Source organism: Myotis davidii, unplaced genomic scaffold, assembly GCF_000327345.1.
Source record: "Myotis davidii unplaced genomic scaffold, ASM32734v1 scaffold181, whole genome shotgun sequence".
In the NCBI taxonomy this organism is placed as follows: domain Eukaryota; kingdom Metazoa; phylum Chordata; class Mammalia; order Chiroptera; family Vespertilionidae; genus Myotis; species Myotis davidii.
The window spans coordinates 1,598,207-1,624,116 of NW_006291504.1; the positions used below are offsets into that span (position 1 = coordinate 1,598,207).

The 25,910-nt window shown below is 45.7% G+C and overlaps 1 protein-coding gene across 1 annotated transcript in view; it reads right to left on the reverse strand.

Annotated features, from left to right (window-relative positions):
• TAF4B (TATA-box binding protein associated factor 4b) overlaps window positions 1-25,910 on the reverse strand; it is a 70,719-nt gene that overhangs the window by 1,491 nt on the left and 43,318 nt on the right. The window contains exons 11-13 of the mRNA XM_015564679.1: window positions 17,550-17,675; window positions 15,254-15,310; window positions 10,500-10,610 (exon numbers count right to left, since the gene is read on the reverse strand). Of these exons, the coding sequence (XP_015420165.1) occupies window positions 10,500-10,610; window positions 15,254-15,310; window positions 17,550-17,675 (294 nt within the window). The remainder of the gene's footprint in view (window positions 1-10,499; window positions 10,611-15,253; window positions 15,311-17,549; window positions 17,676-25,910) is intronic.

Genomic DNA, 25,910 nt, shown 5'->3' on the forward strand with positions numbered 1-25,910 from the left:
CCTCTGTTCCAAACACCTTCTGGTTCTGTCACTACCCTTTTAGAACCACAAATTCTAATCATCCCTCCACATTTTTGTTTTTCAGTTAGTTTCATTGTGATGGAGAGGAGGGAAGTCCCGCTTTATGGTCTCCAAAACACTGGGGTCAAAATAAGTCAGCTTCCATGGCACCCCTTGTCCTGAGAGCTACTTGAGCACCTGCTAAGTGCTCTCCACACATAACCCACTTTCTTTTGCATAAAACTACAGCATGTTACATGGGTAACGTTCCATTCATCAAATGAGGAAACTAAGCTTAGATAGGTTAATGTCACACAGCAACATTAGCTGGGACTCAATTTCTCATTTGATCTAAAGGGAGGCTTGCCCTGGCTGGGTGGCTCAGTTGACTGGAGCACCGTCCCACATCAAAAGGTGTCAGGTTCCATTCCCAGCCAGGCAACCAATTGATGTTTCTCTTTCTCGACCCCTCCCCCGCTTTTCCTCTCTTTCTAAAATCAACAAAAACACATCCTCAGGTAAGGATCAAAAACAACAAAAATAAGTAATAATGGCGTGTTCTCGGTCACGGCTATATTGCCCATCACATCAGGTACAAGCCCATCACTGGCTCCCCCTCCCGACCTCATTTCCCATCGCTTCTTCACAGAGGACCTTAACTCCAGCCGAAGGCAGCGATCAGCCAAGGGCCACTCCAGGCCAATCTACTCATCTTGTAAGGGCCATTTCAAGTGGTCTACTCCCTCTCTTCCTGCAGGGAATTCGCACTGTGGCAAGCACCTTACACAGTACAGTGGGGCCTTGACTTACGAGTGTCCCGACTAATGAGTTTTTTGAGATACCAGCTGTCTCTCGGCCAATTTTTTGCATTGAGTTGATAGAGTAATTTGAGTTAATGAGCTCAGTCTCAGAATGAATGAAACTCGTAAGTCAAGGCCCCACTGTATATCACAGCATCTGCTGCCATCACCACCCATGCCCACGGGACCACGAGTTCTCGAGGACAGGGACTATCATATCTGACGTCTAGGACTTAGTAGAGAACACAGACGAAGGTAGATTAACAGCAACACTTCCTGAACTGGTTGCAGTGGTTTAACCAGAACCAATGTGAGTTCTAACTGTGCCTCAGTGTGAGTGGATAAAGGAGGCGTGATGCATATATACTATGGAGGACTGTGCAGCCTGAGAAAAGATGGAACACTGCCATTCGGGACAACATGGACCTTGGGAATAGCGTGCTTAGCAAAGTAAGTCAGACAGAAAAAGTGAAGAACCGTATGATTTCACTCACATGTGGGAGATAAAGCTGAAAGCAGCAAATGAACAGATAAGAAAAACAACCCAAAACTTACAGACACCGCCCACAGCATGGTGGTTATCAGAGGGGAGTGAGGAGTAGTGAAGGGTAAGGGGGTCAAATATAAGGTGACAGAAGAAATCTGACTTTGGGTGGTGGGCACACAGTGCAAAATGCAGGTGATGTATCCTAGAAATGGACACTTGAGACCTATATAATTTCATTAACCAATGTCACCCCAATAAATTAAAAAAAAAAGGATGAAACCCAGTACACTTGTATTAAGACAGTTTTCGAAATGTCAAAGTGTACATACCACTATTTAAAAAAAAATAAGATTGGAATAAAAAATACAGAATTCCTAGACAAAGGGTACTTTTATGAAAACGAAATCCTTGATCCTCTCATTCTTTTTTTGCTATACTTTGTTTCAAAAACATCTTGATCGGGTGGGGAACCTCCTTTCTCCACCCAAGACTTACACAAACAAAGCTGCTTCCCTAACACAGGAAGCAGACCTGGTTCTGTGGCTATCCTTCTATAACCATCACATTATCATTATTCCCTCTACATTTTTTTTTAAAGGAGGGGAGGAACGGCCTTCTTATGATCTCCAAAATCACTATGGTCAAAACAAGAGTCAATTTTTTTAGATTTTTACATCCTACCGGAGGACATTGTTTCCACTGATTTTTAGAGAGTGGAAGAAGCACACAGACAGAAACTGCAACGTGCAAGAAACGTATCGACTGGTTGCCTCTCACACAGGCCCCAACACTGAGGTCCGTGCCCTTAACCGGAATCGACCCAGAGACCCTTCAGTCTGCGGGGTGAAGCTCTAACCCAGCCGTGGGAAAACTACGGCCCGCAGGCCGGATCCGGCCCGTTTGAAATGAATAAAACTATTGAAAAAAAAGACCATACCCTTTTATGTAATGATGTTTACTTTGAATTTATATTAGTTCACACAAACACTCCATCCATGCTTTTGTTCCAGCCCTCCGGTCCAGTTTAAGAACCCATTGTGGCCCTCGAGTCAAAAAGTTTTGCCCACCCCTGCTCTAACCTGTGAGCCAACCCAGCGAGGGCAAGTCAACATAATTTCAACTTAATTTACACATATTCACAGAATGACTCGGGGGCATCTACCTAATGGTCACATAAAATCTTAAAAAGATACTATTCAGTTTTGGGGGATATGATGTCATAACCACATTTCTACGCTCCTTAAGGTTAAATGTGGAACAAATGTTGGCTCGTCGCTCCTGCAGGCTCTTGGTCATGAGCAATCTGTACAGACACAGGTGCCTTCGGCCAGGTGTGGCGGCAGAACCAGCCGTCCCTCCTCCCTGCCGGCACTGCCACCGGGAGGTGGTGGCATCTGCACTACTGCACGTGACCCCATCGAAACGTTTGCCTGACATTTTTGCAGAAGGGGCCCACCGCTTGGGATTAAAAAGTAAACATTAGGAAGAGAGTTAAGAAGGTGTGTCATGGGCAGTGAGTGGCAATGTTGTATATTGGACTTATCTGTTTACACCGCACGTAAGTAGAGACACTTTTGAAATTGGCTACATTATGCTAAAGCTGAGTCTCTATACATTTACAGATGTTTTCTACCAAGAGTTTGACCAAAATCAGTTATACAGTGTTTTATACAAATTGTGAGATTAAACGGTCAGGTGGACGCGCTATGTCTGGACAACTCTACCTCCATGTAAACACCCAGAAACAGGTCCTTTGTTCACCCACAGACACACGCAAGGAAGTTTAACGCCACATTTCCTGACAGCCCCAACTAGGAGCAACCGAAGCCCATTGGGAGTAGAAGAGACGGCGGCGGAGCAGCCACACAGACGGAGCCGACAGCAGGACCAGCTGGGCACCGGGGGCATCACAGAAACGTCAGGTGGAGGAGCAGACACGGAATATACACCGTGCGTCCCTTTCTCTGTGGATGAAAACAGGCCTGGCTGCAGAGGTGAGGACAGGCCCGAGGGAGAGGACGGTGACTAGAATGGGGGGAGGTTTGCTGGCGATGTTCTCATTGGCGCGTTGGTGCTCTGGGAAATCAGAGCCTATGACCGGGTACTTTTCTGGATCCATGTTACATACCTCAAATAAAAAACACTTAAAAAACCTTGGTTAGATGGAAATAAAAAGGGGAGTAAAGAGGGAAAAAGAGAAAAGAAAAAGCAAAACTGTTACTCAGAAAACATGTACAAAGACCTAATGATCTGGGTGAGGAACAAAGGGGTCACAGGTCATGTGTGTCACGTGACAAGCCTGAAGGGCCCGGGGGCAGAGCCGCATGGCAGCTGCCGGCACAGGGATGAAAAGCAGGTCACCCGACAGGATGCGGCAGCGCCCAGGGCAAGGTTCTAAATGAAGCCACCCAAGGGGCAGGCGGCCCAACAGAAGCGCCTTTCATGCTTCACACTGGCCCAAGGTGACAGCAGCCTCGCCCCTAAAACAGTGACCGCCTAGAAAGTCAGCCCTCCTCGAACCCGGACACAAACGCATACATTTTATTCCCGGGCTTGTGATCTGGGCGAGCCCAGTCAGACTTGTCATTTTCACAACGACGGGCACAATCATCAGCCATCTCTGCACTGACCATAGGAGGGGGGCGGGGGCGGGGGCCATGCACAGTTAAGTTAAAGCCCTTTCATCATCAGTTCCTTCTCTTCCACCCACGAGTCCTTTCCCAAAGCTACTCAGCACCGACTTCTGGTCTCACCACACTGTCAGTGCCAAAGAGCACTGATGTAGCTCATAGAGCAGACTTTGAAAGGAGGAAAAAAAGACCGTGTGCCCACATGCTATTCATTTCTGAGAGCGGGTTTCCCCCATCGACGCTCTACATGAGGACATGCCTTAGCCGGGCTCTTCCTCTGGATGAAGAGGGTCAAGGGAAGGCGAAGTCCAATGAGAGGAGAGGAAACGATGCCTGAGCAGGGCACACAGACGCTCCTGCAGCACAGCGAACGGGAAGCCCGCAGCTGCCAGCAGGCCGGTCACGGCGTGAGCCTTCACCGTGCAGTGACAGCACGCTGCGGATTTCTGTTTTATAACCCAACTTCTGGGGTGCTCCTCTGCTCTAGTAAGAAAATAACGGTCACGTGTTTCATCGTGAAGGTGTCTGCTGGCTTCTTCCTCAAAGAGCTGATTCAATACCCGTCTTTGCAGGGACACGCATCATGGCCTCTGCCCTCACGCACACTGCCCATCACGGGCCTGGCTGCGAAGAGTCAGCAGACGGGATATTCACGAGAACTGCAGATGCCTCGAGATCGTCTCTGATGTTTCTCATCGTCCATAACCTGATGCCATGTATGAGAGATACTGGCAGTCACAGGAAGCCGCCACGATCCAGCTGGAATTAGCGAGGTGTCTCATTACCCAGGGTCACACTGCTGCCTCACCAAAGGGGAGCGGACAGACACCACCTCGGGACGATCTTAAATCCAACCCGACCCTTGGGCTTCTGGGCCTTTTAAAGTCTCTTGATCATTTTTAAATAGAAATAAATTCGGGCTTCACAAAGAAAAAAACCTGTCAGTCACCAATTTCAAAGAAATAGCACCATTTTAAGAATGACACAGTAATTTTAAAAATGCACTTATCCAAACACTCATTCCCTTGGCCTCCTGGAGCAGGTTCTGTGGAGGAGTCTGGAGGAGCCTTTCTGCTGCTCCCCCGTCCTTCCACGGCTGCCGCCCTACTAGAGGCAGAACCCCCGGGACCGCCACAGGGCCCCTCTCCAGGGCAACTCAGCTCTGTGTGGCCCGTGTTCATCAGCTCAGAAGTTGCCTGGGCTACTGGGCATGGGCTAGTGGCGTGGAGCAGTTTTGTGTTGGGAGAATAAGACAGGCAGGAGGCCTGAGAGTGGCGACCACTAGCTGTCCCCCCGCAGGCACCCCACACAGCACTGAGCGTCTCGGTGCCTTCGTTTCTAACCTGCAAAGTGCAGGCAGTGTGGGTGACTGCGGGTGGCGTGTGGGGGGACCTGCTGGAGAGCTCCATGGGACCAGGGGCTGGCAGGAGCACACACTCAACAACAGGCGGCCCTCGCTTCAAGAAATTCATTCCTGCCCTAACCGGTTTGGCTCAGTGGATAGAGCGTTGGCCTGCAGACTCAAGGGTCCCAGGTTCGATTCCGATCAAGGGTATGTACCTTGGTTGTGGGCACATCCCCAGTGGGGAGTGTGCAGGAAGCAGCTGATCGATGTTTCTAACTCTCTATCCCTCTCCCTTCCTCTCTGTAAAAAATCAATAAAATATATAAAAAATAAAAATAAGAATAAAGAAATTCATTCCTCAGTCTGTTGGGAAGCAGGCGGCTTCCAGACAGAGATGCACATTACCCTCGATCCAGGCCTTTCCTTCCATCCCCTAGTTAACTAGACGTTCCTGCCACCTTATTCTCTCAAATCCTGGCTACCTTAGAGCTCATCTGTCCTGCCACTCTCCCCTCGCCCGCCCCACACACACCCTCGTCCGTCCCAGTGAAAGTCTTAAATGTAGTGGAGCTCTGAATGCCAGCAGTGGTTCTCAACCTTCCTCATGCCACAACCCTTTAATACAGCTCCTCATGTGGTGGTGACCCCCAACCATAAAATTATTTTCGTTGCTACTTCATCACTGTGATGTTGCTACTGTTATGAATCGTCATGTAAATATCTGATATGCTATATGTGTTTCCAGATGGTCGCGACCCACAGGTGGAAAACCGCTGGCTACAGCTAAACACTAGACTAACGGGCATTTCACACACGTGGCAGCAAGTGAAGGGCCTGTCCTGGGACCGGGAGTTCCCATCAGCTCCTGCAATCACAGCGAGCAGCTCTCAGCTGGACAGGCCAACCACGCTCATCAACAGGGTCTCTGGATGCTCATGTCCGCCTCCCCATCCCACCCCCTGAATCGTAAGAACAAGGAAACAGACTGTGTTCCTGAACCCGAACAGTGAACCAGGAACGAAAAGGCAATGTTCACCGGAGAGCGGGACAGCTACGGCACATTCCTCAGGCCGCCCACCCGATGTTACTCTCAGCCCCGCTCAAGGGACAACTCAAGTCTCAGCCTTTCAGGGAAAAGAAAGCAAGAAGTAGGCATGGGACCAGGGGGTGAAATGAAAGAAAAATGACACATCTTCTGAGTCTCGGAGGCAGGATCCCTAAAAAGCACCTGGCTGCTTGGCTGTGTGACAAGAACTCGGACACCGACATCCCAAAGACCCGAGCTCCAGGACTGAAGGACAGCGCGGAGGGAAAGGCCCGGCCGAGGCTGACTGCCCTCTGCTGGCCAACAAGCAGGACTTTTAAGCAACAGATTCGCATTTATCACCTTCATTTTGTTCATTCTGAGTTATTTCAGAACACTGACAACCCTGCATGTTAACTCGTAGAATCCTGTCACTTCTAAGTCTTCTAAAAAAGTAACAGGTCCAACTAGACTGATGTGACATGCAGCCATGGGCTCTGAGTCCTAATGGCTGTAATTAGAGAGCAATAAAGATATGCTGGTTGTCCTGTGTTAATGACCCCCATCTTTACCCAAAAGAACGCCTTCTGAAATTCCAGACCTCAATTTCAATTTCCTCGTGAGATCTCCAACGGAATGTCCCACACAGTCACCATGTTTCAAGTCCTATTCCTCCCTCCTTCTTTTCTTTCTTATTTAAAGGTCAGAACCTCCCTATGACCAGTATGAATATTACACCGCAATGAGACTATTTCTAAAATAACGAATAATCCGATAATACTGTTTTCCTGCTTAAAATACTCCAATGGCAAATATCTCCTTCATGACCAGGTCCAAGCATCCAAGTGTGACAAACACGAGCGCCATGAGCAGACCAGAGCTCCCCGCCGTCTCCTCTCTCATTCCTTTCTCCTCGCAGACTGTGACCATGCCCAGGACATGGTCCTCTCTCCCCACAGCCATCCTCTCCCGGACTCCTCCTCCAGGCCTCCGTCCCATCCTTGGACCACATCACCTGAGTTCTTTAAGATCAACACAGGCAGCCCTTTCCCCAGTGCCACAGACACACTCACCACGTTGAGACACGGTGCGGCTCCCGTGTGGGTAGCAGTGCGCTGTATCTGATCCACCACCACAGGCATCCAGTGAGGGCAAATACCCTGAACTTCCTCACTCTCCAGGAGGCAAGGATTTGTGCCTCTGACTGTTTTAGTGTTTGGCACTTAGCTGGTATCCCATCAATGTTTCTGGTACAATCAGGTGTCTAGTGCCCAGTAACACCACTGAACAAACAGTGCTTTAGAGCATTTACATGAAGACCCTTCTGTCATCCTTAGCTTTAAGCCAAACACATTTGGGAGAAAAATATACCGTCTTTTGATGGCTTGTTCCCAAGCATTACTCAGCCCTCTAACAACTATCTCATCCACTCACTGCCATGAAGCTGCCACCACACGATATTGGAAATGAAAACATATGGGGACGGATACATTACAATATGCCAATGAAACGTGTAGAACATCTGAAGACATGGATCAGATGGACACATTATGTCATTATCTAAAAAAGCAGATTAACGGAAATATTACTGTACTATGAATTTTGTAAAAATATGATAGGATGTGGATAACTTTCTACAATAAACCTATTATTTTTGTGAAAATAAACATTTTAAATATAATAAAAGCCTAATATGCAAATCGACCAAATGGCAGAATGACCGGTTGCTATGATGTGCACTGACCACCAGGGGGCAGATGCTCAACGCAGGAGCTGCCCCCATCCCACAGCCCCAGGCCAGTCAAGGTGGGTGCCAGCGGGAGGGCCCCCCATCACCCCGCCAGTCACCCCACATAGGGAGGCGATGGGTGGTGGCAGAGGGGAGCGGCGCCAGCGCCAGACTGGCCAAGGCCCTGCTGGTGGCCCACAGATCGGCCCTGATTGCCAGCCAGGCCTAGGGTCCCTACCCAGGCACGAATTTCATGCATTGGGCCTCTAGTTTTAAATAGAAAATTTTCTATTACAGAACCAGGGGAGGAATGCTGACATAAATGCCTAAATAGAAACAGTTTGAGGAGCCAAAAGGGTTATGTGCCAGGGAAGAGCTGACAGTGAAGGACCCGCTGGAAATACAGGAAGGAGACAGAAGGGACTCCAGACACGAGATGAGAAAGGCCAGGCTTCGGAACGCCTGTTAGGAGCCAGGCTTTGGAAGTGGGACAGTCCCCATTTCACATCACATGAGGCAAATGCTGCATCTAACCCTCTGAGTGCCAACCAATATCCTAGAAACTATGCTAAAATTGCCAAGGTATTTTTGCTGATTTTACAGCAGTTTAGGAAAAAAATTATGAATCGCAAGTAAATGAAGTTACATATTCAAAAACTTAAGGAAACCTTTACTACATTGACATATTTAGCAATATCATCATCACTAATAAAAGCAGACTTAGAACTGGATGCCATTTTGAAGCTTTGATAGCGCTCCTGGCACTTTTGGTGAAAGAAAGGAGGAGCGCAATTGTGCTCCCCGGCACTGTAGGGGTTAACACCCAAATGTGTCCTTTCTCCTTGATGGCAGCATACAAAAACGTAGGCTGTCTCGTACCCTGGGAAGGTCAGCACAACATGCTCCAAACCACTGGACTCCTAGCAGGGCACCAAGACGGCAGACCCTGCGCTTGTGGGTGCTCCCCCTGGCATGCATGCATCTCACCAATGTCCACACTGTTGTCTCTCGCTCACTAGTCCCAATGGCTTGGTATCAGCATTTGCATTCGCATAATGCCCCGGAAGAAGAGGCTATCCAGGTCTTGAAGACTAGCTTAGAACATCGGCCTGACTGGGAGATGGTTAGTGAAGGTATATTGCTGAGCCTGCCAGTCGAAAGCATCGAATTCTGACGGTCTTTACTGGTAAGAAGAGAGGGAAAAGCACGTGCCAGACCAATGCCTGCACTCCAAGTGCCAGGGGTTGCACTGACCTGCTCTAGCAGCAGCCACAGCTGAGCACTCACCGCAATGGAGGCCAACACCCAGGCAAGCTTATATGAGCTATCACCATCCTCTGAGAGACACCTGTCGTCTTTACTGCCCCACAGGCGAGCTAAAGGGCTGTGGTCGGAATCAACACTGCAGCACCTTTCCCACCCCCAGTGCGGCTCTAAAACCTCCTGGGGGAACAAATTCTCATTTGGTGGTTAGGCCACATTCCAGTGGCTCTGCTGGGCTTTCTCTCACTCCCACTCAGGAGCCCACGGAGAGAGCTCTAGTAGGCATCTATTCCAATCATGCATCCAGAAACACGGAAGCAAGCACCTCCGCCTACTGGGAGATGGGCCTCAGCCCAAACTCCATGGACAGATGGCACACGGTGGTGCTGGGTCCGCGAGAACTCCTCAGGGCCAGTGCTCGGCAATCCCTACTCTAGCAATTGCCCTGCGATGCCCAGTCACTCCAGCAGCCGGCGTGCGTCTTGGGAAAGGCAGGAGATGCACGGCAGACAGGTGGGTGGGACAGCCCGGTCTTTCCTCAGGAGGGCCTGGCTCTCCCATCACTCAAGGTCGCTGGGTCCAGGAACTGGCTTAAGTCCATGGACGGGCTAAGGGGCTCTAACTCCGATAGCTGCTGACCACTGCAGTAGCTTCACCTAGTTAGGCTTTAGCAATTCAGAGCCACCTGTCTCTGCCACCAAGATTCTACCACTCCCACCGACTTTAGGATACTGGTGTGATGGCAACAATTTCTGTCATTAAAGAGAACAGCCACCAAAACCCCTAAGGACGCGGAGGTGCCCCTCATGAAGGTGTCTCTCTGCGCTCTGTGGGAAAAAACAGCTGAGGTTCGTGGGAAAATAAGCCGGCAGATCCGATCTTCATAGACAAGCTGGATTCTGATACACAGGAGAGTGAGGATTATGTAAGACTGCTACAAAGAATGCACAGAAATAAAAAGCTGAGAGAGTGAGCCTCAGTTTGACTAGAGATGGAATATAGGGAGAAATACAAAGTAAGTATTAAGTAGGAGTAAAGTTCAAGGAGATACATAGCCTACACCCGGACAGAAATTTAGGTTTTATAAAATAGGCAAAGGGAAATTTTCAGAAGCATTTGGCAGCAAATGCGTGCAAGGCAGGGTAAACTATCTGAGTGAATTGCTTCCCTTCGGCGGCTCTGCTGACGTGAACAATAAAGTAGCAGGCAGTCCATCCCTACCTCACTCCCAGGCCCCGCCTCCAGGGGTCTCTTCCTCCGCGGCCCAATGGCAGCCAGGGCGGTGAGGTTCGCATCTCGCTGCTGGATCTGTGCGAGCTCCAACTGCTGCAGCTAGAAGACGGGAGGGAGAAAGACAACGTTTACACACGGTGCTCAGAGGGAGAGGAGCTGGTTGTGGCACCTACTTCTGTCTTCGTCACACATTTAAAAAGAGCAGATGGAAAACAGGAAATAGTGCATGTGTCTGGTGAGACAGGCAGGCTCCGGGAGACACAAGAGGACACTTCAGATTATCGGAGAATAAACCACAGGGAACGGAGTCGTAAGTAAAGCAGAAAACATTTAACTAAAGAAAACTAAGAACCATTTTCTATTTGTTCCACAAATGACAGGAGAGCAATCCTTCTTTTAAAATGTGTTTGCGCGCGCGCGCGCGCACACACACACACATACACACACACACACACACACACACACTCTAGAGGCCCGGTGCATGAAATTCATTCACTGGGGGGGGGAGGGGGGGTGTCCCGTCAGCCTGGCCTGTCCACTCTCGTAGTCCGGGAGCCCTCAGGGGTGGGAGGTGACCTGGCGTTCAGGGGAAGGTGACGCCCCATCACACCTCTGCTGCTGCCACAAGATGGCCGGCAGGGGAGGGCAGTTAGGAGCGACCAGGCCAGCAGAGGAGGGCAGTTGGGGGGGACCAGGCCTGCAGGAGAGGGCAGTTGGGAGCAATCAGGCCGACAGGGGAGCAGATAGGTGTCGATCAGGCTGGCAGGGGAGTGGTTAGCGGGTAATTGGGCTGGCAGGCAGAAGCGGTTAGGGGCAATCAGGCAGGCAGGCAAGCGTTTGGGAGACAGCAGTCCCAGATTGTGAGAGGGATGTCCGACTGCCGGTTGAGGCCCAATCCCTGGGATCCCAGATTGGAGAGGGTGCAGGCTGGGCGGAGGGATCCCACCCACCTCCCATGCACGAATTTCATGCACCGAGCCTCTAGACCAGCCGTGGGCAAACTACAGCCCGTGGGCCGGATCCGGCCCATTTGAAATGAATAACACTAAAAAAAAAAAAAAAAGACCGTACCCTTTTATGTAATGATGTTTACTTTGAATTTATATTAGTTCACACAAACACTCCATCCATGCTTTTGTTCCAGCCCTCCCGTCCAGTTTAAGAACCATTGTGGCCCTCAAGTCAAAAAGTTTGCCCACCCCTGCTCTAGACCTTTCTATAAACAAAAATCCAAAATTCTTCAAGGTACAGGTTTTCTAATCTCTTACGCGTTTTAATCATTCAATACTTATTCTTTTGCCCCGTTTCTACAGGTTGCACTGTGACACGAACATGTCAGCAGGTATATGTCCTGCCTTCATTGTTCTTCCTTCTAGTCAATAACAAATGAATGTGGGAATGCCAGGACCTGTTAAAAAGGAAGTGAATTCTGTCTTACTCTGCACCATTGCCCTGAAGTCACATTCCCGATGCAGAAAGAAGACATACCAGAGGAAAGAGGGTTGTAGTGTAGATAACAAATGCGCAAGAGGAGTCAGGGCGTTTGCGCTCCAAGGTCAGACGGCTGCCCTGACAACTCTGGACGGTGGGGTGAGAAGGGGAAACATGAGGGCTGGATGGCCATCAAGGGCACCGCACACACTCGGACACGTCTGCAGCTGCACGTAACAGACGTGCCTGCTGTTTGAAACTGGAATTTGGCAATTAGGAATCTATTAGAAACCTTTCTCAAACAAGGAGGGAAATGGAAGAATGTCAGTGCTTGCATTTTAGGAAAGGTATCTAGGAAAAAGGCTTTTAAGTCAAAATTTAAAAGTGTCAGTATTTAAAATATAATGTTACAACTGAGAGAATGCTTATATTTTTTCAGGCAGAAATGGAGAAAGGGAAGAAGCCCTAAAGTTGAAACAGGGATATCCAGGCATGTTAGCCCCACAACAATTAAGGTTTCCAAGCAGACAGGTAATCCGCCGAGTCCCTGAGGACAGCAGGCAGGGAGCAGTCAGTGTACTGGGACAGCTGGAGGCAAACCCAGAGGCAGCGGTTTTCTTAAAGTGCCAGATGAGCATGCCCACACAGGGAGAAGTCACTAGAAGGATGAAAAACATTTGATAAGAATGTGCCAAATGTAAGTCTGCCCTGATGTCCAGAATGCAAAGAAGAAATGACAGCCGCTACAGCTGCATGAAAGGGAAGGGACCCACAGGGGAGAAGAGCCAGATCAAAACTCTCATTCTCACCAGGCGAAAGCACACATGGACCATGGCATTATGCATGAGGGGATTCAAGCTGTGACTTAATATTTATGTGACAGACGTCATTGCTGACATACTTCCTGGCAACAACCAAGCTGCAACTTCTCTACATAGCTCTAGAGTCCTGTGTTCAGAAAATGCAGTCTAAATCAAGGAACTCTAAGAAATCTGTGCTAATTTTCACAAATGAACAAAGAAAATGTGTGCCCCCGTCAAAAAAAATATCAGAAACTAAAGCTTTATGTTCCATACCACTGCGATAACCATGAGCACATCCCAAACGATAACCTGAGAAATGGCCAATAAGAGAACAACTCAACCCCGTTTTATTCAGGGAGGGTCAGTGATTTCTGCAACTAAACAAGTGTGGCATCCCTCTGTGCTGGACTCTAAATTAGGCCCCTCAGAACACTGAAGTCAGTAAGAGCTCTGGGGGTCAGAGGAAATGAAATGACAGTATTTTACTTTATCAAACATTTGCAACTAACACAGAGTGGCTCTGTTTTTGGAATGGGGCCAGTGTATTTGATTTTTTTTTTCAATCAAATGGATCCAAGATAGAAAACTTTCAAAGTATTTGGGAAAGAAAATATATTGAATCCATTTAATCTTGCTAGGAAAAGGAACTGAATGAAGGTGGCAAAGGAGAGGGGAAACACAGGCTTGGTACCACCTGCTCTCATTAAGAGACGTCCTGTTTGTTCACATTTACTCTTACAAATTAAAAATAAATGCTGTCTACCAATTCATCTCTCAGGAAACAATTATACACAATATAAAACACAAACAAAGAAACAAACAAAACCATCCCACAGAAACCGAAGGAAAAATTAATCTCAGATTCAGATGTTTATGAAGGAAGAACAGGCAGGTAAGATCTTTAAGGATAAAAGGGTGAGCTTTATGATACATTATTTTCCAAAACAGGGTTACAATGAAAAGAAAGTGCATAAGCATCTTACCAATTCTTAATTAAAACAAAGTGGGCTACCCACGGCTCAGAGCAGTAATGGCTGCCCATCCCCAGATAATCCATCACCCGGCCAGGCTTGCTGATAAAGGGTTACAGGTACAGTTCTCATCATACTTTTTTCAGATACTATTTTTACATAAGTTTCCCACTGGTAAGACATGAGCATGAGAAATGTTTTGCTGTTGAAATGAAATGTTTCTGGTTTTGATTCTCTTTACTGTTCTCCCTTCCCATTCTCACCCCAATCCAGAAACCCTGCCACTCAGAGCTCATGTGTTTTCCTTCTCTACTTGAGTGTAAAAACCCACACTGACTGTAAGATTTTACTAGATTTCCATTTGTTTTGCCTCAGCTCCTACATGAATTCCCACAATCAGGGCCTTTAAAACCTTCACGAATAGCCTGCTGCTGCTGGCCCCTCGGAGCCGCGTGCAGTGATGTTAAGCAACAACAATTTCATAGTTCAAGAGGCGCAGTTAAGGAAAAGGTGGCTCAGGAAATCACTCTTATTTAGCACAAAGATCCTTAAAACTGCATGAAATCAGTCAAGTAACTATAGAAACCAATTTCTTCAGCTTCATATCACACGTCTCACACCTCGATTGTCTGTCTTATTGTCTGCTGTCAGATCCTTAATCAGAAATGTGAACGGGCTGGATGATTTATTCAGCAGGGAACAGAATCTGTAGGTCAAGTGAAAAATTTCACACACACACACACACACACACACACCCCAGCTTCAACCTCAGGTACTTTCATTTCCTTCTGTTCTCTGCAGCTCTGGGGGCAACTCCAGTGAGATCCAATATTAAGGCTCAATTAAAATAAGCTCCAATTAGTGGAGCTTTTTTCTCTGGGGCTAGAAAAGTCAGGAAATGGATATTGGGAAATGTAAAAAGTCAGCTACTGAGAGGAGGCTGCAGACATAAATGAACTTATTTGTTGATTTCTACAGTTGCTATGCAGAGGCCTCTGGGAGTAAAAGCTTAACCAGTCTAAGCCATAAACTAAACCCCTGCAGCTAAACATGAACTGTGTGAAACAAGGGCTCCATTCCAGAACAGAAAACTGCTGGGCCCAGAAAATTAAAAGCCAGAGGCGTTTTCCATTTAAAACTAAATCCCAGTACCACCTCCCAGCCAAAGAATTATAAGCAGTATCAGATTTACAAAACGAACAATTACCCTGGAAAAATGTAGCCTATTGTACAGTCCCAGATGCTAAATCTCAGAAGTTACTTTCCCCCTTAATCCCATAGTATTTCCCTCCGAGTGTGCTGCTGGAGCTCACAAAGAGCCCTTCTAGGCAGGCCGTGCCTGGCAGCGAACGTTAAAAGGAGAGCGAGCACATCCTCACTGACCTCATTCGACGCGCTGCCCTTGCCCTCGGCGGCTCCCGTCCTCCCAGGGCCTCTGCACACGGCACGCGCGGCCAAGGCAGCCCTGACTCCACGCCAGGGGAGAGCTGCCAGCCGCCCCAACACCAAGGCCAACGCGGGAACTCGGGAGTCCTACCTCCTTGGCTCTCTGCTTCAGCCTCAGCTGCTCTGGGTCCTCTTTACTGGCGCGGCTCTATCAAAGGAAAAGAAAATTTAATAGAAATTACAAGCATCTAAACACCATAGCTGCCGTTAAATATTTAATAAATGACAATTTTCTCTTGTGATTGAAAACCTGAGCTCCAGGGGAAACGCCTCAGTCTAGCTCTGTGCACTCTCTCTCCCGCCCTCCCCGCCCCACATGGCCGGTGGCTGCTGCAGCTCCAGCCCGGAGCTCCGGCCCAGCATGACGATAACAATGTCAGGCAGGTCCAGAGGAGGCATGACGCTGCTCCTGCCAGGACACCAAGAACTACCGCACCATGGCATGGATGCAGGAAAGAAAAGAAGGGTAACCGTTGGCTTAACGCAGCGGTTCTCAACCTGTGGGTCGCGACCCCTTTGGGGTCGAACGACCCCTAAGACCATTGGAAAACACATATAATTACATATTGTTTTTGTGATTAATCACTATACTTTAATTATGTTCAATTTGTTACAGTGAAATTGGGGGTCACCACATGAGGAATTGTATTAAAGGGTCGCGGCATTAGGAAGGTTGAGAACCACTGGCTTAAAGGAATGAAAACAATCAACAATGGCGAATCTTCAGGTAAAACCCTTTTGCGGGGGGGGGCAAGGACTACTAAAATCAAGATTCTGACTAGCTTCGAACCAATTCTCTCTCTTAGAAAGTGTAATTAAAAAAAAATTAAGTAGAAGCCTGGCCAGGGTCACCAGGTGGTTGAATATTGACCTATGAACCCGGAGGTCACGATTTGATCCCAAGCAGGGCACACGCCTGGATTGCGGGCTTGATCCCCAGTAGGGCGTGCAGGAGGCAGCCAATCAATGATTCTCTGATTCTCTCTCATCACTTATGTTTCTATCTCTCTCCCTTCCTCTCTGAAATCAATAAAAAATATATATATTTTTAAAAGCGCAATGTGGAACATCATGTAGTAGAAGAGTAAGTGAGGAACACAGTACTGGCCTACTGTTGTCTCATGGAACATAATTTATCACTGGCCAGCCTCCAAATTCTCACACAGAAAAAAAAAAGATCCAGAGACAGAGAAATACCGAACAGACCATCAAACCTCAGGGGGAAGACCAGGTTGGGGGGCTGGGAGGAGGAGGTAAGAGAGCAACCAAAAGACTTATACGCATGCATATTAGCATAACCCATGGACATGGACACTGGGGCAGTGGGGGCTTGTCCTGGGGGTGGGAGTGGTCGGGGAGGGGTCGATGGGACAAAAAGAAGACTTATAATACTGTAAATAATAAAAATAAAAAGACTCTTAGTCAAGGAGATGAGCGTTCTTCACATAGTTCTGGCAACTTTTTGGCAAGCATGATATAATTTTTTAAAAATTGTTTCTGAAGCCGAAACCGGTTTGGCTCAGCGGATAGAGCGACGGCCTGCGGACTGAAAGGTCCCAGGTTCGATTCCGGTCAAGGGCATGTACCTTGGTTGCGGGCACATCCCCAGTGGGAGATGTGCAGGAGGCAGCTGATCGATGTCTCTCTCTCATCGATGTTTCTAACTCTCTATCTCTCTCCCTTTCTCTCTGTAAAAAAATCAATAAAATATATTTAAAAAAAAAATTGTTTGTGAAAAGCGATTCCAATGTAATTAGGAACAAATACTCTAACAGGGGTGGCTGCCAAGAACACTAGAAACTAACACTAAGGTGTTTAAAACAAAACAAAACTAGTGTCCACCTCTAAGGCTACACAAAGGCCCAGACCTGGAAAGAAAGGTGGGGCAACACTCGAACTGCAGGGGGATGAGCTTCCCGCCCCGGCACCTGCAGCCCAGGCGGATGGTACACAGGGAAGAGGAGTAAATAACAGCCTCCCTGCTCCCTCTTTACTCCCTCTCTAATCCATTTCTGGAATCCTACATTTTGTTCCATAAAATCCCAATTACTCTTAATTCTACCCAAACCTTGCTGCCTGTCTACCTTCCCAATTTTCCTCTCTCAACAACATGCTTGGCACAGATCACTCACACAGCTGAAAACACCATGAAAGTTGTAGGAAACGTTTGTTGGGGCGACGCGAGGCACACAGAAATTGAGAAGGAGGTATCTCAATAAACTCAATTAAATGAAAGCCACGGTGCCCTCCCATCCTGGGTGTGAGAAGCTTTATCAAAGAAATCCTGGAGAGAAAGCGGAAGCCCAGTAAAACCAGGACAGTCACCGACAGGAGAGCAGCTCTGCCCTCCTTGCCAGGCGTCTCTCAGGGGCCAGGCCGGGCCGCACCTTGGCTGCCTTCAGCAATATTTCTCTTTCTTCCAAGTCCTTTCTCTGCTTCTCCAGTTGATCCAGCTTTTCGAGAAATTTGAGCTGTGACCTGGTATCGCTAGACAGGATGTAATTTTCACTTGTCTGGAAATAAAAAAAAGTTTTATGATGATCCTGGGTAACACCTTCTACATTAGGTCTTGTTACAAACCAGCTCACCGCAGGAACACCAATATACAACAGGGTCGCTAATTTTTCAGAAGTATTATTTTAATTTGTTAAACAAACATAACAAAAAAAGAACTTCAATCACCCTTAAAATTTGAGAAATGATTAAGCATTTAAATTTTGAAGAGTTTTCCTAGTAAGCTTCATTGGGAAAGGGTGGGGGAATTCAGCCAAAGACCCTAACAAGAAGTAGAAAGCAACAGAGTGTAGCATTTAACTGTAATCTAAATCTTTTTAGTTAAATTACTGTCTGTCTGAGCAGACTTTAATATGATTAATTAAATCTTAGGCTTGTGAAGGATAAAAACAAAACAACTGCTTCACTGAAAAATAGACCAAAGGTGGAAGTTATCACTCTTGTTTCCATTGTTGGATCGCTCTGACCTTCTCAAGTGAATACAATTTCCACCAGACTAACAGCATGAGATAAGATGGCGAACATTCAGATCTAAACCGTTTTAAGGATTCCCTTAAGCCAAGCATGTCTAACTCGTGGCCCACTGGCCACATGCACCCACCACAAATATTTTTGCGGCCCAGCCAATGTAACGGTACGTAAGAAACATTTTAATAAAAATTTAGTGACTTAATTTTTACAATATCCTGTTCTACATAATTATTAACAACGAACTACAACGCTCCCTAATGACTGATTACTACAATCGTGTTGCATTCGTTTCACTTTCGTGCATTATGCACAGGCGCACCATTTCTCTCCACTAATACTTGCAGCGAATATTTTAGCAGCGGATGGCCACGTCATTAGTCTTGGACTGACTTGTTTGGTGTGCGCAACAGGAAATATTCTGCTTTCGGACAATAAGAAAAATAGGTTTCTTTGACTACACTTATTAATTTGTGCGGTTATCCAGTGTCTGGTAAGTAAATGTTCAAGAAAAAAATATTAATTTTTTACTAATATGTTCTATTATTTTGTTAACAATTACTTATTTCATCCTTTTGTATTGAGCATGTCTCTATCGAAATAAACCTACATTTCTATGGAAATTGAAGCTTTCGTGTGTGTTTTTTGCAGCCCACATAAACTTAAGCCTTATTTGACCCATTTTGCCTTTGAGTTTGACATGCTTGCCTTCAGCTATGAACTTGGGCAGACCTACGTTAAAAGAAATTAAGTATCCTATATAATCCTATATAATAAAAGCCTAATATGTAAATCGTTCAACTGGGAGTTCGACCGCTCGATATGATGTGTGCTGACCACCAGGAGGCGGCGTGGAACATGGCAGGCATTGGCAACACAGTACTGGCAGTGGGCAGTAGTGGAGGTGCTGCCGGCCCCAATGGGCCCCAAGAGCGGGACCATGGTTGGATGGTAGAGCAGGTGAGTGGCCGGCGTGAGTCCAAGGTGGTTGCGAGTGGGGACCCAATCGCTCCACCAATAGCCCTGCAGACAGCAACCATCAGGGGCAGGGAGCCGCCTGACCAATTGCCCAGCAGGCAGGATGGTGGAGCAAGTGAGGGGGTGGCACCAGGCCACAGCGGGCTGCCAGGCAGGGCACCAGGCGGGGCTGCAGGGCTGTGAGCTGGGGCTGGGAGCCTGGGGCCCGATCCCCGCAGGCCATCCCGAGGGACCTCACCCTTGCACAAATTCGTGTACCAGGCCTCTAGTACACTTTATAAATGAGAGCCATAACAGAAGAATAATTATGTCTTAAATGATCCATAAAATGATAAAATTTACGTTGTTTCATTTAGTCTGATATTTTAGAGTATAAAACCGTGCTTTTCAATCTAAATACTTTGTTATTTTCTTCATCTGATCTGATGACCTACCCCTCCCCTCTAATGCATGGGTGAGTATGCATACTTGTGGTGGAGGGCAATTTCCCATCAATATGTGAGACACCTTGCCTCCATTCGCCTAGTGATTCAGACATCAAGCTACAGGAAAGGGACCAAGGAGACTGTGTAATTGGAAAACTTGGAATGTTTCTAAACATTCAATCCAACAGCCAGTCTGGCTTGTAAATCATGGGTACAGCACCACTCCCAGCTTTGTTTTACCCCATGGTTATGGCTGATCCAATTAACTGGCACTGAAAGATTTCCCATGTCCAAGATTCTTTTTAAATTAAATTTTATTGTTGGTATTGCACTAGATCACAGAGTATTGCACAGTATAACGAACAAAGCTGTATTAGTGCTACTTATTTTACTTCACATATAATAACAAAAAGAATTCTCAAGTGCTTTCTAAGTTAAATAATACAAGATAAAATATGGAATACATTATAGGCCAACCATAGAGATATAAACATAATAACCAGTGGTTTCGTAAATACTTCATCTTTACAATTTCTGTGTTCAGCGACACTGGAGATAGTTTACAAAGACAACAAACAGTAAATTAAAAAGGGACACAGACTTTCTAAACCCAATCTCATTCCCATGCTGAGGTTCCTCTTCTCCCCCGGCTCTATAAAGCCACCTCTGGCTTCAGGAATGCACCCTTACTATTCTCTCCCACATACAAACAAGTGAGTGCGTTCTCCTCTCCTACTGAGTACCTGGCCTTATTTCAGTGACAGTACCCCCATCTCATCCTGCTCCTTCCTGCCTACCCAGTGGCCTAACTGAAGATTTCATGCACCACAAGCTATGGTTTAACAATAAAAATACAAGGTCCTAGACCAGTGGTTCCCAACGTGGGCACATGCCCCACCGGGGGGCAATGTAATTTTTAAGGGGGGCAATCCGAGATTGAATTATTAACAGTGAATTTGTTGTATTTCTTATGGTTCTAGGGGTCTCATATACAGTATATAAATATATTTATGCATTTCAGTTCTGTTTTGAAACTTTGCTATTTTTCATATCAATTCATATATTATTATTCTTTTAACCATTTCCTAGTGATGTCTTCCTCAGGACTTCAACTGTCCTTTTGTTCTTTTATTTTTCTCTTTCATGGAATCCATGTTCTTTGGAAGATTGTTTAGACCAAGTCAATGGCCTTTTAGGCTCCCTCCAAGTGAATAGGCGCTCACTTTTTGAATAATAAGAATTTTATGTCACGGGGGGGGGGGGGGGGTTTTAGAGATGTTTAGGTGTGGCGTGGCCAAAAGATGGTTGGGAGCCACTGACCTAGACCAAATGGAAACGTCGCCAGTGAATCCCAGCTAAGGGAAGACGACAGCTCCTTTCAACTGGAAGCACTGAAGCCCCCTTACAGCTGCGGACATGCGAGCTGTCATCTTTCTGCCTCGGGAAAACACCTGGCAGACAGACCAAAAGCTTTGTACCGGACGTCACTTTCTACTTCCTCACTGAAGTCTCAGTCTATGGACTGTGATTGATTAGAGAATTATATCTCACCAGGCGAAAGGTTATCAAAAGCAGATGGATTTGAAATGAGGGTGGGGGGGTAATTATGCTTTTAATAAAAGTAGCTAAGTTTTGTGAAATTCATGGAGTAAGGACATACAGAAGATCAAGAGACATATGAAAACATGCTCAAAGTCACTCATCATCCGAGAGGTGCAAATCAAAACGACAATGAGGTACCATCTCACACCTGTCAGAATGGCTGCCCTCAACAAATAAACGACAAGTGCTGGCGAGGATGCGGAGAAAAAGGAACCCTCGTGCACTGCAGGCGGGAATGCAGACTGGTGCAGCCACTATGGAGAACAGTATGGAGTTTCCTGAAATATTTCTTTTTAGATAAATAATGATTTGCATTAGAGTAAATGAGTCTCCACCATGTGCTATCAAATTCTATTTTATGCTCTTATCAAATAAAGATATGAAAAATGCTGTGCTGAAAAAAAAAATTCATGGAGTAAAATTTCCCACACTGTACAGATAAAAAAATATATCCTTTCAGGGATGAACTGAAATATAAAGACAGGGCCAATGCTCTGACAATCAAAGTCTTAAAATAAGTATAAGTTTTGAAAATGTTTTTATTGATTTCAGAGAGGGAAAGAGAGGGAGACAGAGATGAAACATCAATGATGAGAGAGAGTCATTGATAGGCTGTCTCCTGCACTCCCCTTAATGGGGATCAAGCCTGCACTTACGCATATGGCTCACAACCCAGGCATGTGCCCTGACCGAGAATCGAACCGTGACCTAGGGCAGTGATGGCGAACCTTTTGAGCTGGGCGTGTCAGCATTTTGAAAAACCCTAACTTAACTCTGGTGCCGTGTCACATATAGAAATTTTTTGATCTTTGCAGCCATAGTAAAACAAAGACTTATATTTTTGATATTTATTTTATATATTTAAATGCCATTTAACAAAGAAAAATCAACCAAAAAAATGAGTTTGCGTGTCAGCTCTGACACACATGTCATAGGTTCGCCATCACTGCACTAGTGTGTGGGACAAGGCTCAACCACTGAACCATCCCCGCCAGGCCAAAATAATCTTGCAATAGATCCAAATATAACTAAATGATGATCGTTTCTCTTTAAAGGATAATGTGGCTGCCTTTCCATGCGCACAAATTCAGACGGGGCACTGACTGTATTAAAGAGCGAGTGTGGAGGAAGGTGAGAGGGGAAAATCACTCAGGACAGGCAGTAGACACAGAAAGCTAAGAAGGTATGAGCTTCACACTAAGTTATTCAGGGAGGTTCCAGATGAGGCAGAAACTATTCATTTTGTAAAGGGTAACCAAATCCTTGGAACACATGCTACTGACATACAACAGAAGAATTCCATCTGAAGGCTGTACACAATAGAGCTCTGCAGACAACTCAGAATAGCCAGCTTTACCTGGAAAATTCTATTCCACACTAAACTGTACATGTTACATTTTGTATAGAAACTGCCCATTGTAGCAAAAGTGTACTATGTACCTCTGAACCAACAGGGTGATGGAGGCAGGAATAGGGGAGAACCCACGTTTGAAAAGTTATGATTCTAAATATATGCAGCCCTGGCTCAGTGGTTAAGAGTGTCAGCCAGCCCCCTGGAGGGTCACTGGGTTCTATTCAGTCAAGGGTAGGGTTGCAACCTTAGCTGGGGCTCATGCAAGAGGCAACCAATGGATGTCTCTCTCACATGGATGTTTCTCTCTCTTTCATATGCCCCCCTCCCTTCCACTCAAAAAAAAAAAAAAATCAATGGGAAAAATATCCTCACTTCTTGAGCGAGGATTTTTTAAAATATATCCACAGCCCTAACTGGTTTGGCTCAGTCCCAAGTTCGATTCCTGTCAAGGGCATGTACCCTGGTTGCAGGCACATACTCAGTAGGGGGTGTGCAGGAGGCAGCTGATCGATGTTTCTCTCTCATCAATGTTTCTAACTCACTCTCTCCCTTACTCTCTGTAAAAAAAAAAAAATCAATAAAATATATTTATAAAACACACACACACACACACACACCCTCTGGCTGGTGTTGCTCAATGGTTTGGAACATTGTCCCATAAACTGAAAGGTTGTGGGCCTTTTCCTAGTCAGGTTTCAGTCAGCGCATGTGCAGGAGGCAGCTGGCCAATGTTTCTCTTTCTCATCAGTGTTCCTTTTCTCTCTCTCACTCTCTCTCCCTTCCTCTCATTCTAAAATCAAACATATCCTCAGGTGAGGATGAAAAAGAAAATTAAAGTTATAAAACACACACACACACACACACACACACACACACACATACAGGGAATGAGAAGTACACAAACAATAGATCAATTAAACAAACAAAAAAGGCAGTAACAGAGGAAATGAGACAGAAAATAGTGAAATAGCACTTCTTCCTTATCAGTAATTACTTTAAATGTAAATGGATTAAACTAGCCAATCAAAAGGTAGAGACTGGCAGAATGGATAAAAAAACATAATCCAACTATACGCTGTCTATAAGAGATTCACTTTAGATGAAAGCACATAAAAGGTTGAAAGTGAAAGATGAAGAAAGATATTCCATGTGAAAAACAACGGAAAGAAAACAGGGGTGGTTATATTAATATCAGGCAAGATAGACTTTCAGTCAAAAATGGTTAAAAGAGATAAGCTACTACATATAGTGACAAAAGAGTCCATTCATCAAGAAAACATACACACCAGAGCCTTTGCCCTGAAGGGTCACAGGTTCGATTCCGATCAAGGGCACATACCTGGATTGCAGGTTTGACCCCAGATCCCAGTCGGGATGCATACAGGAGACAACCAACTGGTGTGTGTGTGTGTGTGTGTGTGTGTACTCTCATAAAGTACCATTTAATGACCTACCAGGACACTGTTATATTTCTACCCTGAGTAACCCTACTAGTTTAGGTAACACTGAATACTGTCTCTACCAGCAACATGACAACTGACCCTGGACCCTGAAAAAGAAGATATACAAATTAAAGTGGCCAAATATATGAAGCAAACATTGACAGAACTAAAAAGAAATATAGTTCAATAATAATACCTGAATTCTTCAATTGATCCCTTTGAATAATGGGTAGAATATCTAGACATAAAATCAATAAGGAAACGGAGAACGTAACACAATGAACTAGATCTAGCAGACACACACAAACACTCCACCCAGCAACAGCAGAATCTATATTTTTCTCAAGCGCATATGGAACGCTCTCCAACACAGACCATAAGCTAGGCCACAAAACAAGTCTCAGTAAATTTAAAATGATTAAATCACATAAAGAATCTTCTCTGACCACAATAAAATGAAGCTGGAAATCAAGAATACGAAAGAAAATGGAAATTTCACAAAAATGTGGAAATTAAACAACAAACTCTAAAACACCAGTGAAAAATTGCCACTCTTAATCAACCAATGAATGAATCAAAGAAATCTCAAGGGAAATTAGAAAATAAAGAGGAATGAAAACAAAAACACAATGTATCAAAACTTATTTATGTAGTGAAAGCACTGCTCTGAGGGAAATTTAGAGCAGTAAATGCCTACATTTAAAAAGGAAAATCTTATATATCAGTAATTTGCTTTTACCGCTTAAAGAACTAAAATAAAAATTATAAGTAGGATCATTACTGATCTTTTCTTTTTAAAATATATTTTATTGATTTTTTACAGAGAAGAAGGGAGAGGGATAGAGAGTTAGAAACATCAGTGAGAGAGAACCATCGATCAGCTGCCTCCTGCACGCCCCCCACTGGGAATGTGCTCACAACTAAGTTACATGCCCTTGACCGGAATTGAACCTGGGTCCTTTCAGTCTGCAGGCCGACGCTCTATTCACTAAGCTAAACCAGTTAGGGCAGATCATTACTAATCTTACAGAAATAAAAAGGACGGTAAGAGAATGCTATGAATAATTATATGCCCTAGAAGAAACAAAGTCTAGAAACATACCCAAGAAATACTGATATTGGGTTTTTTAAAGCTTTTTCTTCTTCTCATCACATATTTTTAAGTCAGTCCAACAAACTCTGACAAGGATTTATACAAGTGAGGACCTCAGCAACTATATAAATAGCCCTTCCAAGGTTCTAAATGAAGCAGAAAGGAGAGAAAATACGACGATTCCTCGAGGGATGTGCCAGTGGCCGATGCCACCCTGGCATCTTTGAACAAGGACAGCATCACATGACCAGTCTTGCAAACTCAAAACCACATGAGGCTACCCACACCCCATGTTGTACAAAACCGAGGTGTAAACATTCTTGACATTGGGGGAAAGCTTGATCTTTATCCTTTTTCTTTTCGTCCCTCACCTCTCCCCGAGTACCGTCATTCAAATCAATCAAGGGCTTTCATCTTGACAGTGGCCAGCGATGTGGTTCACACCATTAGGGGCAGACAGGCCATCCTTGTCTTCAGCTGTTTTCGGTGTAAAAGCAGTCAAGACGAGAACGAGTGGCACCAGGATTAGCACCGAGGCAATGATGTGACTGACCGAGAGGAACAGGAGTGTGAGCAGAGCACAGACCCCTGACGAGGGCAGAGCCACACAGTGCTCTGTTCTAACACATCTCCTCCCCCATCACAAGCTGATGAGAAGAAGCCTGGGCCAGAGCAGATGCCTATGTCAGTTTACACGGCACTGAAGCTTTGGATACCATTTTAAACTTTGTTTGTCACGTAAGCGAATTAAGGAAGGCAAATTAGGAAGATGATTTTAATTTTCTTCCAACATAAATTCTATCACAAACAATATCTTTATAAATATCCTTAGAAAAAAAATCAGAATACAAAAAACTACTGTGAACATGACA